General features: G+C 43.2%; 2 protein-coding genes across 3 annotated transcripts in view; one reads left to right on the forward strand and one right to left on the reverse strand.

Moving 5' to 3' along the window:
* The window catches only part of LDHC (lactate dehydrogenase C), a 48419-nt gene extending 38766 nt beyond the window's left edge, over window positions 1–9653 (reverse strand). Inside the window, exons 1-3 of one of the 2 annotated variants that reach the window (XM_028833571.2) lie at window positions 9557–9653; window positions 9122–9256; window positions 6432–6549 (exon numbers count right to left, since the gene is read on the reverse strand). In XM_028833571.2, coding sequence (XP_028689404.1) covers window positions 6432–6549; window positions 9122–9247 — 244 coding nt within the window. In that variant the 5' untranslated portion in view covers window positions 9248–9256; window positions 9557–9653. The remainder of the gene's footprint in view (window positions 1–6431; window positions 6550–9121; window positions 9257–9556) is intronic. The other variant, XM_028833574.2, reaches the window with a different exon arrangement.
* On the forward strand, window positions 2100–2642 carry LOC694178 (protein S100-A11). Its single transcript, XM_001083484.5, has one exon. It carries the CDS (start codon window positions 2157–2159, stop codon window positions 2469–2471), a length of 315 nt encoding a protein of 104 aa, XP_001083484.1. The 5' UTR covers window positions 2100–2156; the 3' UTR covers window positions 2472–2642.
* Window positions 9654–12331: the final 2678 nt, after the last annotated feature.

The raw sequence follows: 12331 nt of genomic DNA on the forward strand, positions 1-12331 counted from the left end.
TTCATTTTTTGTCTTACATCACAGATCTTGTATGTGAGATCACTTTTCTTTTGCCTGAGATATATACTTTTGTGTTTCCTTTAGGGAGGGTCTGACAGTAATTGTCTCAGTCTATTTCTGAAAATATCTTCATTCACTCTTCCTTTTTTTTTTTTTTAAGAGACAAGATTTCACTATGCTGCCCAGGCTGGTCTCAAAGTGATCCTTCTGCCTCAGTCTGCTACCAGGCCCAGCTTTGTCCTTGTTCTTGAAAGATGTTTTTGCTGGGTAGATTCCAGATTGACACTTACTCCTCCCTTAGCACATTAAAAATATCATTCCATTGTCTTCTGGTTTCACTGCTGCTATTGATACGCTCTCCCTTTTCTGTAGGTAATTTATCTTCTCTCTGACAATTTTTATGAACTCCTTTTTGCCTTTAGTGTTCTCTAATTTCACAAGAATATGTCCAGGCAGGGATACTGTATTTATTTATCTTGAGATTATTTGGCTTCTTAAATCTGTGGGTTGATATTTTTCAGTGGTCTTCAAAAATGCTCAATCATAATCTCTTCAAATGTGATGATTCTATCCTCCATGTTATATTTTCCACTTCTTGTCTTCTGGGTAATTGCCTTAGATTTGCCACTTCTCTCTTCAAATGTGTCTAATCTATCATTATATCCATAGAGGAGGTGGTGGTGGTGGTGGTGGTGGTGGTGGTGGTGGTGGTGGTGGTGGTGGTGGTTTTAAGACAGAGTCTTGCTTTGTTGCCCAGGCTGGAGTGTGGAGTGGTGCCATCTCAGTTCATTGCAACCTCTGCCTCCAGGTTCAAGTGATTCTCTTGCCTCAGCCTCCGGAATAGCTGGGACTACAGGCATGCACCACCACACCCAGCTAATTTTTGTATTGTTAGTAGAGACAGGTTTTCATCATGTTGGCCAGGCTGATCTCCAACTCCTGACCTCAACCAATCCACCTGCCTCAGCTTCCCAAAGTGCTGGGATTACAGGACTGAGCCACCATGCCTGGCTCCATTGAGTTTTTATTTCACATTTATAAGTTATATTTTGTTATTTTTTAAATATTTTTATAGTTTCCTGTCTCATGCTGATATGTTCAAGTCTGTCTTTTATTTTTTAAGTAGAATAATCATATTAATTTTATAATTTGTGTTTGATAATTTTTAAATCTATAGTGGCATGTCTCTGTTATGCTGGTTCTTGCTCATGCCTTTTCTTGCAGATTTAATTGTTTCTACTGTGAGATGTTCATTTTCTCTGGAAGTTTATTTGTGGAAGTTCCTTGATGCCTGAAATAAAGTGAGTTTCCTCCAGATACCATCTGATTGCTTAAGGTTTTCTGGAACTCAAATAAGAGCCAGCTTGTGGTTCCAAATCCTTAGTAGGTATTTTCCCCCACTAAAGTGTCTAAGACATTCAATGTTACTTGCAGTCCCCAAAGGCAGGGAGATAATAATTATTTGTAGATCATTATTACATTAATGGCATAGTTCTGGCAATGGTAAACTACTGTTGGCAGGCAAGCGATATCTGGTCTACCACCTGTTTGGTAAATATAGTCTCACTGGAGCCACACCCACTTGCTTATGTATTATCGTCTGTGGCCTCCTTTTGCACTACAACAGCAGAGTAGGTATAATAGGAACTACATAGCTGGAAAAGCCTGAAATATCTACTGTCTGACTCTTCCCAGAAAAAGTTTAGTAACCTCTGGCTTAGTCCACCAGGGTACCAGCTTTGTGGGGTGATCTCCCCAAATCAAGCTCTGTCTCTGGTCTCCTAAATTTTATGAGTCAGTGAATACCAAAATTGATGTCCACCATATTTGGCTAATACTATTAGTGTAAAAAGAGCTATCACAGGGGCAGTGCTCTGCTTAACTCTCTGGTTTCCTCACTTCATTCAGTACCTGTTGTGAAAATGCTTTTTTGTTAAGATCATATTCTTTCTTAAGGATTGATTTTTTTAATTTGATATTTTATGCAGGAGTATTCTCATTTACAGCAAAAGATTAATCCAGGTATTTATCCTGCCATATTATTAGAAATTGAAGGTTGAGTGGGTCGGGGAGAGGTTCCAGACCCGCACGCCGCGCACACAGAGCTCTCAGCGCCGCTCCCAGCCACAGCCTCCCGCGCCTCGCTCAGCTCCAACATGGCAAAAGTCTCCAGCCCTACAGAAACTGAGCAGTGCATCGAGTCCCTGATTGCTGTTTTCCAGAAGTATGCCGGAAAGGATGGTTATAACTACACTCTCTCCAAGACGGAGTTCCTAAGCTTCATGAATACAGAACTGGCTGCCTTCACAAAGAACCCGGACCCCGGTGTCCTTGACCGCATGATGAAGAGACTGGATACCAACAGTGATGGACAGCTAGATTTCTCAGAATTTCTGAATCTGATTGGTGGCCTAGCTATGGCTTGCCATGACTCCTTCCTCAAGGCTGTCCCTTCCCAGAAGCGGATCTGAGGACCCCCTGGGCCTGGCCTTCAAACGCATCCCCTTTCCTTCCAGCCTTTCTGTCAACATCTCCATAGCCCACACATCCCCTGAGCCCAGCATACCAACCACCTCATGCAGGCCCCACCTGCCAATAGTAATAAAACAATGTCACTTTAAAAAAAAAAAAAAGAAAAGAAATTGAAGGTTGAATATGTTTTCAAGAATTTTAAAATATGGCCAGGTGTGGTGGCTCACACCTGTAATCCCAGCACTTTGGGAGGCTGAGGTGGGTGGATCACTTGAAGTCAGGCATTCGAGACCTGGCCAACATGGTGAAACCCCGTCTCTACTAAAAATACAAAAATTAGCTGGGAATGGTGGTATGCACTTGTAATCCCAGCTACTTGGGAGGCTGAGGCAGGAGAATCTCTTGAACCTGGGAGGTGGAGGTTGCAGTGAGCAGAGATCACACCACTGCACTCCAGCCTGGGTGACAGAACAAGATTCTGTCTCAAAAAATAAAATAAAATAAAACAAAATAGTAATGTTCTTTTAATTTGACTCCATTTAACCAATCCACCAAATTAACTGATACAAAACATACTGATACCCCAGGCATACTAAACACTCTCAACTAGTAAACTACTATCTAGTATGTCTATGTACTTCTGCTCATTAGTTGCTACGTATCAAGAATTAGTCATATTTGTACCCAAATATATTTATGTAATTATATGTATTATTATTATATATAATTAAAGATAATATAAGTCGCTGAATACCAATGTGAAAGAAATGTTTGGTAAAGGTAAACACTACATTTAACAATGAGATTTGAGGCACAGGAAGATATGAATATACAGAATGTATCAACTGACTTGGTAGTGTTTTATTTCTTTTGCTGAGTGGTAGATGCACTGATGTTTGTTACATTATTATATATATTTTAGCAATAGGATCTTCCTTTGTGCGCAGGCTGGAGTGCAGTGGTACAACCATAGCTCACTGCAACCTTGAACTCAAGCAATCCTCCTGTGTCAGCCTCGCAAAGCTAGGGCTATAGGCACAATGGAGACAGGTCTCACTATGTTGCCTCTGGCTGATTTCAAACTCCTGGCCTCAAGAGACCCTCCTACATCAGCCTCCCAACATTACATTATTTTGAATCTCTTTTCTCTATCAAGTATTTCATAATTAATGTTAAAAATAATTGTTTCTATGAAAAGTAAGTTAATCCCTGGGACGACATTAAAGGCAAGTTGTTTAAAAATTGTCCTTCTAGGTTTGAAAAAGGGATAAAAATGGGCTGGGCGTGGTGGCTCACACCTGCAATTGCTTGAGCCTAGGAGTTTGAGACCAGCCTGAGCAACAGAGTGACACCCCATCTCTACAAATAGTAATTTTTAAAAAATTAGCCGGGTGTGGTGCCGTGCACCTATAGTTCCAGCTACCCAGAAGGATGAGGTGGGAGGATCACCTGAGCCTGGGAATTCGAGGCTGCAGTGAACCATGATTACGCCACTGCACTCCAGCCTGGTGAAACTGTTTCCAAAAATAAAATAAATAGTCATAAAATTTAGTAAGGTTTCATAACCAGACTGCTTCATGAACACTTCTAAATTTCTTGTAGTACTTAAAGCAATCTAAATGATCATTATTGACATGCTTTCAGAAAGACACTGCCTGTTGTCCCAGGTACTTGCCAGGCTGAGGCAGGAGGACCACTTCAGTCCAGGAGTTCGAGATTGTAGTGTGCTAAGACCATGCCTATAAATTGCCACTCCAGGCCGGGTGCAGTGGCTCACACCTGTAATCACAGCACTTTGGGAGGCCAAGGCAGGCGGGTCACCTGAGGTCAGGAGTTCAAGACCAGCCTGGCCAACATGGTGAAACTCTGTCTCTGCTAAAAATACAAAAATTAGCCAGGCATGGTGGCGCACACCTATAGTCCCAGCTACTTGGGAGGCTGAGGCAGGAGAATCGTTTGAATCTGGGAAGTGGAGGTTGTGGTGAGCTGAGGTTGCGGCAAGCTGCGGTTGTGATGAGCTGAGATTGTACCACAGCACTCCAGCCTGGGCAACAGATCAAGACTCTGTCTCAAAAACAAATAAATAAATAAATGATTAGTCACTCCAGTCTGGGCAACATGGAGAGGACAGGAAAGGAAAGGAAGGAGGGCTGGGGAGGGTAGGGGAGTGGAGGGGAGAGGATCAGAGGGGGAAAGGGGAAGAGGAGGAAAGGAGGAATGAAATGAAGGGAGAAGGGAAAGGGGGAAAGAAAGGGAAAGAGAAAGGAAAAAGGAAGGGAAGGGGAAGATGGAAGGGAACGGGGGAAGGGATGGGAAGGCACTGCAAAACTCTAATCAGCTGAGCCGTATTCAAAGGACTTGCCCTACAATCGGAAAATCAGTAAATGAACTTACATCTATCTATATGTGTATGTTTTGGGTCAATATAAAATGTTTATCATAGCTCTTTCTAAGAAGCATGTTTAAATTAGGTAACTGCCTTCAATCTCGATCGTGTTAGATAAGAGGGCTTCTAGTAGACAGTATCGCATTACCAAAGAGTGCACCATATACTTTAGTGTATGATAAAATAATTATGTTTCCTAATTATCTGAGGCTTCTTAGTTGGTCAACAGATGATAATGCCAGTGAGGCCAAGTTCTAAATTTCTTATGTTCTATGGCCTCATGCTATGCCTTGAAACTTGGTTCACTATAAAGACAGAAAGAAAACTAAAGAATATGGATAAATGTATTAATAAATATTACAAAAACTCTTCAAGATTGTATATTCTTGACAGAATATATAAGACAAGCTTAAAAGCATTTATACATCAGTTATGTAAAAAAAAAAAGCTTAGAAAACCTACATAAAGTTATTAATAGAAGAGATTCAATTTTTCTTTATACTTTTTTACTGTTTTCCAAATACGCTCCAATTATACTGAAATGTTCTTTTAAAAAAAATTAAATTTTTAAGTTATATATGGCCCGGCTGGGCACAGTAGCTCATACCTGTAATTCCAGCACTTTGGAAGGTTGAGGCAGGTGGATCACCCGAAGTCAGGAGTTCCGAGTCCAGCCTGGCCAACATATAATGAAACCCCATCTCTACTAAAAATACAAAAATCAGCCAGGTGTGGTGGCGCATGCCTGTAATCCCAGCTACCCGGGAGAATGAGGCAAGAAAATTGCTTGAACCCGCACAGCGGAGGTTGCAGTGAGCTGAGATAGTGCCACTACACTCCAGCCTGGGCGACAGAGCGAGACTCCATCTCAAAATAAGTAAATAAATAAAAATAAACTATATGGCCCAATCACCTGAGGTCAGGAGTTCAAGACCAGCCTGGCCAACATGGCAAAACCCCGTCTCTACTAAAAATACAAAAATCAGCCAGGTGTGGTGGCACATGCCTGTAATCCCAGCTACACAGGAGACTGAGGCAGGAGAATCGCTTGAAGCTGGAAGGTGGAAGTTGCAGTGAGCCGAGATCACACCACTGCACTCCAATCTGAGTGACAGAGTGAGACTCTCTCAAAAAACAAAAAAAATTAACTAAATTAAATTATATGGCCCAATGGCATGGTGCTATTTTTTTTTTTTTTTTTTTTTTTTTTGAGACGGAGTCTCGCTCTGTCGCCCAGGCTGGAGTGCAGTGGCGCGATCTCGGCTCACTGCAAGCTCCGCCTCCCGGGTTCACGCCATTCTCCTGCCTCAGCCTCCCGAGTAGCTGGGACTACAGGTGCCCACAACCGCGCCCGGCTAATTTTCTGTATTTTTAGTAGAGATGGGGTTTCACCGTGGTCTCGATCTCCTGACCTTGTGATCCGCCCGCCTCGGCCTCCCAAAGTGCTGGGATTACAGGCGTGAGCCACCGCGCCTGGCCACTATTTTTAATTTTATATTTATTGATATCAGTTTGGTAAAATTTATTACTTTTTAAAAAGCTTTGAAAATAACTTTATAAAACTAAAATTAACCTTTTCCAGCGGTAATCTTTGAAGTACTAAAGAAAAGACTGCCATGCTGAAGATCCATCATTTCTCCCTTCAGCTTGTCCGATGCGACATCAACAAGGGCAAGTTCATCAGCCAAATCCTATAACACATGAAAGTTCTGAATAAAATGTTCCTACTTAAGTTTTAGGAGAATAAGAAGAATTTTCACGTGGCTACTTGATAATTAAAGGACTCTCATATTTTAATAGGAAAAATGATATAAAAACAGTTTTTCAATGAGCCTGGGTGACTGAAAGTCAAGGTAAGTAAACGTTAGGATGTAGCAGAAATTATTGTTTGACTCACATAATTGTCAGAACTTTTCAGAGTTGGGTATTTTTTAATTTTTTCATTCAGATAACAATTTGAAACCAAGGAAAATAAAATCATTTCAAAGGCTTTTATTATATTTAGCCTTTATTTTTGTGTTTTTTGTTTTGTTTTGTTTGAGATGGAGTCTCTCACTCTGTCACCCAGGCTGGAGTACAGTGGCACAATCTCGGGCACTGCAACCTCTGTCTCCCAGGTTCAAGCGATTGTCGTGCTTCAGCCTCCTGAGTAGCTGGGATTACAGGTGACTGCCACCACGTCCGGCTAAGTTTTGTATTTTTAGTAGAGACAGGGTTTCACCATATTGGTCAGGCTGGTCTCAAACTCCTGACCTCAAGTGATCTGCCCACCTCAGCCTCACAAAGTCCTGGGATTACAGGCCTGAGCCACTGTGCCTGGCCAGGATTTTATTATATTTAACCTTAAGCCTAATTTCTGAGTTGGCTGAAGCTGCTTTTAGTATGCATTGTTATGGCCCAAACAGGAAGGTAACCACCTCTGATGAACACTTATTGTTTTCATCTGTCTAGCGTCCCTTTTTCTGGTAATAGAATTCCTCTTTTCCATGGGAACCCATTCCATGTGTTTCAGTGCAGTACAACTAACATCGGTCTTCCAAGCTTGGGGTAGATGGGCATAAAACCAGACCTAGCCAATTGTTCCATCCTTTCCTTCTGGTCACAGAAATCAGTTCATAAGTGGACATATGGCCCAGGTATAAGAAACAAGCATGTCTATGAAGTTTGAAATGGAAGATGGAAGATTACATCTCACTTTTCTTTGGAATCATAAGCTCTAAGAATAACACACAAATCTAAGAACATTAGTAAGGACTGTAGAGTTGGAGAAAAAACAAGAATCTAAGAACAACTGTACAGCCATCTTTACTATCACATAGAAAGACTCCAAGAATTAAGCCAATAGAGAAAATCTAAACCAAGATATGCAAAGACTATGTCTTGATATGTCTGAACTTCAGAATCCAGTAGTACCTGAGGCTAGTTTTGCCCTATTTCCAGTTACATGAACAATACATTGTCTTTTTCTGCTTACCCTAATTTAAATTGGGTTTTTGTCACATGCGACAGAGTACAGAACTATATAGAAGGAGTGTATTCATTCAGATTTCAGTGGCCAGATTCCAAAGGCGTAAGGGAAAGAGGTAAAAGTCCCTGGCCGGGCGCAGTGGCTCGCACCTGTAATCCCAGCACTTTGGGAGGCCAAGGCGGGTGGATCACCTGAGGTAGGGTGTTCGAGATCAGCCTGGCCAACGTGGGGAAACCCCATCTCTACTAAAAATACAAATATCAGCCGGGCGTGGTCGCGGGCGCCTGTAATCCCAGCTATTTGGGAGGCTGAGTAACGAGAATCGCTTGAACCCGGGAGGCAGATGTTATAGTGAGCCGAGATCATGCCACTGCACTCCTACCTGGGCGACAAGAGCGAGACTCCATCTCAAAAAAAAAAAAAAAAAAAAAAAGTCCCTACTACAGGCAGGTGCAGGGGCTCATGCCTGTAATCCCAGCACTTTGTGAGGCCAAGGTAGGTAGATCACAAGGTCAGGAGATTGAGACCATCCTGGCTAACATAGTGAAACCCCGTCTCTACTAAAAATATAAAAAATTAGCCAGGCATGGTAGAGGGAGCCTATAATTCCAGCTACTTGGCAGGCTGAGGCAGCGAATTGCTTGAACCAGGGAGGCAGAAGTTGCAGTGAGCAGAGATTGTGCCACTGCACTCCAACCTGGCAACAGAGCAAGAGCAAAAAAAGATGGGAACAATAAACACTGGGGACCCCAAAAGCAGAGAGGGAGGAGGGCATAAGGGTTTAAAAAAATACCTATTGGCAGCCAGGTGTGGTGGCTCATGACTGTAATCCCAGTACTTTGGGAGACCAAGGCAGATCACTTGAGGTCAGGAGTTCGAAACCAGCCTGGCCAACGTGGTGAAACCCCATCTCTACTAAAAATACAAAAAATTAGCCAAGCGTGGTGGTGCAAACCTGTGGCCCCAGCTACTGAAGAGGCTGAGGCAGGAGAATCGCTTGAGCCCGGAAGGTGGAGGTTGCAGTGGGCCAAGATCCCACCACTGCACTCCAGCCTGGGCAACACACAAATCCTGTCTCAGAAAAAGAAAAAGTCAGAAAAAGAAAGGAAAAGAAGAAGTTAAAAAAAAAAAAAACAAAAAAAAAACGGGAAAGAGAGAGAGAGAGGGAAAAGTCAGGGGACACATAATTGCTTTCAAGGGATTAACCTGGCAAACCTGAATACATCGACATATACAAGCCTCTGAAGTGCTCACTTGATTTTGATTTTCAGCCACAGGATGGGCTTCTCACTCACCTTCAGTAAGATACTAATAGCACAAGCCATGCCTACGGCACCAGTTCCAACAATAGTAATTTTACACTGGGAGTTTTTATCATCCTCAATTAGCTTCTCAATTAGCTGCTCCTTGACAGTTGACATTTGGAGAACCTGATAGGGATAATGCAATTTCATTGGATTAACCACACTGAACATCTAAAGAACTACCTCTTAAGTTTGCAGAATGTTGGAGCCCGGGATAGGGGGAAGCCAAGGAAATAATTTCCCGGTCAAACGGTGCGGGGAGGGTAAAGCAAGGCCCAGTTTACCAGGCAATGGGACGGCTTGGGCACGAGCCGGCTTTTGGATTTCCCCCAGCCCCCAGCCACCACTTTCACCCCAGCATCACACGCTCACAAATGCTTTGCTTGGCGCTATCAGTACAGATGACCCAAAAGGGCAAAGCACCACCTTTGAAGGAAGGCACAGAAGTAACAACAGAAAAATACACCAACGACAGTTGAGGCTCGAGGCCGGGCGACGGTTACCCTCCCTGGGTCTTGAGACACGCACGTTCCCACGCACGGCTCTTGTGCGTCAGCACGCAAGCTCCGCCCCCCGCCGACCCAGGCGCAGGCATACGGATGTCTTCCCTGCCCTGGAGACCTGAGTGGGTGGCAGAGGTTCAGACCACCGAAATGTTGGTGCGAAGAATTCTAGCCTGGCCCAAAGAGTGTGCAAGACGGGGATATCCATGCATTATTTGCAGGATTTTAAAAAATTATTAACTTCTGTAACTTCAGGACTGAGTGCTGAAATAGAATTTCTCTTGAGAGAACAGAGGGTAGTAATGAAATGCAAAGATGCGAAGGATCCTTTCAATTTACAGTAAGAAATTGTTAATATTTATAACTCATGGCCGGGCGCGGTGACTCACACCTGTAATCCCAGCACTTTGGGAGGCCGACGCAGGTGGATCACCTGAGGTCATGAGTTTGAGACCAGCCTGGCCAACATGGCAAAACTCTGTCTCTACTAAAAATATAAAATTAGCCGGGCACGGGTGGCACATGCCTGTAGTCTCAGCTACTCGGGAGGCTGAGGCAGGAGAATCGCTTGAACCCAGGAGGCAGAGGTTGCAGTGAGCCAAGATCGCGCCACTGCACTCCAGACTGGGCAACGAGAGAAACTCCATATATGTATCTCTCTCTCACAGAAGGGGACACAACCTCCTCCATCTTTTGTCGAGTATTGCATTTGAACCTTTTTCAAAATCCAAAATATAATTTATTTTTCTTATAATAGCCTGTAGTGTTGTTATTGTTGTTGTTTTTGAGTCAGTCTTACTCCGTCGCCCAGGCTGGAGTACAGAGGCGCGATCTCAGTTCACTGCAACCTCCGCCATCTAGGTTCAAGCAATTCTCCTGCCTCAGCCTCCCGAGTAGCTGGGACTACAGGCATGCACCACCACGTCCAGCTAATTTTTGTATTTTTAGTAGAGATGGGGTTTCACCATGTTGGTCAGGATGGTCTCCAACTCTTGACCTTGTGATCCAACCTCCCAAAGTGCTGAGATTAAAGGTGTGAACCACCGTGCCCAGTCAGTATTTGTTTTGAATATGGTTCAGATTATACAATAACTCTGCTTTAAACCCTTCAGTGGCTTTCCATTACACGTAGAGTAACCCACTTTTACCACAACCTAGATCTTCAAGATTTGGCCTCCTACCCCCACCTCCGATATCATGTCAGGACACTCAATACACTCCCTTCCAACTAGGCTTTGGACAGTTTTTTTGGATCAGGACTTTTTGCTGTTCTTTAAACCAAGAAAGCTCTTTCCCTAGCCCTTCTCAAGGTTAATTCCTCATTTTCAGCTTTGCACATTCATGCTCTGGCTTTCCTTGACAAATATCAACTACTATCATTTCCTGTATCTCTCTCTCATGGCACTTTTCTCAACCAACAACTAACCTGAAGCTAGAGGCCAGCTATAGCGGACAGGAGCAGCAACCACTTGGTCCTGTACCTCCACAGCAACCTCATTTATTCCCAGACTGAGAGGGAGATTGCTGGCCTGGATGGAATGGAAATTTAAGCTCTACACCTGCCTCAGGCCCCTGGCGGCCAAGGAAGGTATCAGCTTGGTAGTGGCCAAATTGATGCTAGGTGACTAGAACTGGCTCTTCATCCATGCCTGCCCAAATACTCCAAACTTACTTAACATTTCGCTTACTTGATTGCAGTAACTTTAGGAGAACCAAAGTTTGTCTTTATTTATTCTTGTACATTGCAACATTTACCAAAGTATAGTAGGTACTCACTAAAGAATTTTGAGACCAGACATGGTGGCTCACACCTGCAAAGCCAGCACAGCACTTTGGGAGGCCGAGGCACAAGGAGCACTTCAGCCCAGGAGTTCAAGACCAGCCTGGGCAACATAGGGAGACCCCCATCTCTTCTCTAAAAAATAATTTTTTTTTTTTTTTTTTTTTTTGAGACAGAGTCTCGCACACTCACCCAGGCTGGAATGCAGTGGCGCGATCTCAGTTTACTGCAAGCTCCACCTCTGGGTTCATGCCATTCACCTGCCTCAGCCTCCCAGGTAGCTGGGACTACGGGCGCCCACCACCACGCCTGGCTAATTTTTTCTATTTTTAGTAGAGACGGGGTTTCACTGTGTTATCCAGGATGGTCTCGATCTCCTGACCTTGTGATCTGCCTGCCTCAGCCTCCCAAAGTGCTGGGATTACAGGCATGAGCCACTGCACCCAGCCAAAATAAAAAAAAAAAATTTAAAGAATTTTTAAAGAACATGGCTTTGAAGTACTGAGTTTTATTTTGGCAACATGGTCTTTAGTGAGGAAAAAAAATGGAAGTAGAACCATGTTCTGAGCGTCACATTTGCTTCTACACTAACTGGCAACTTCTCTGAGATGGGGATAAGGCCTGCTTAATTTAGTTCCCAAGGTTACTAAGGAAAAAAAAAAATCAAGGCTCCTTGCAGAGTTGGCCTACTTCATGCCTGGGGCAGGAAAGTACAAAGTGAACCTACAACATTTATTTTGCCCATAAGCAAGGAAGTTTTACAAGACTGCATTTGAAAATTCATGAAAGATTAATAGAATCAATTTCACTGAAGCATTATTTTTGAGTCATGTTGGTATTGGCTAATTTATTGTATCAAATAATATAAAATTAATGTAAATTTAAAAAATTTTAAAGACTGGTGACTCAGTTTACAAA

Source organism: Macaca mulatta, chromosome 14, assembly GCF_049350105.2.
Source record: "Macaca mulatta isolate MMU2019108-1 chromosome 14, T2T-MMU8v2.0, whole genome shotgun sequence".
Classification (NCBI taxonomy): domain Eukaryota; kingdom Metazoa; phylum Chordata; class Mammalia; order Primates; family Cercopithecidae; genus Macaca; species Macaca mulatta.

Coding starts and splice junctions, on each gene's coding strand:
- LOC694178 (XM_001083484.5), top strand. CDS start 2,157: ATGGCAAAAGTCTCCAGCCCTACAGAAACTGAGCAGTGCATCGAGTCC.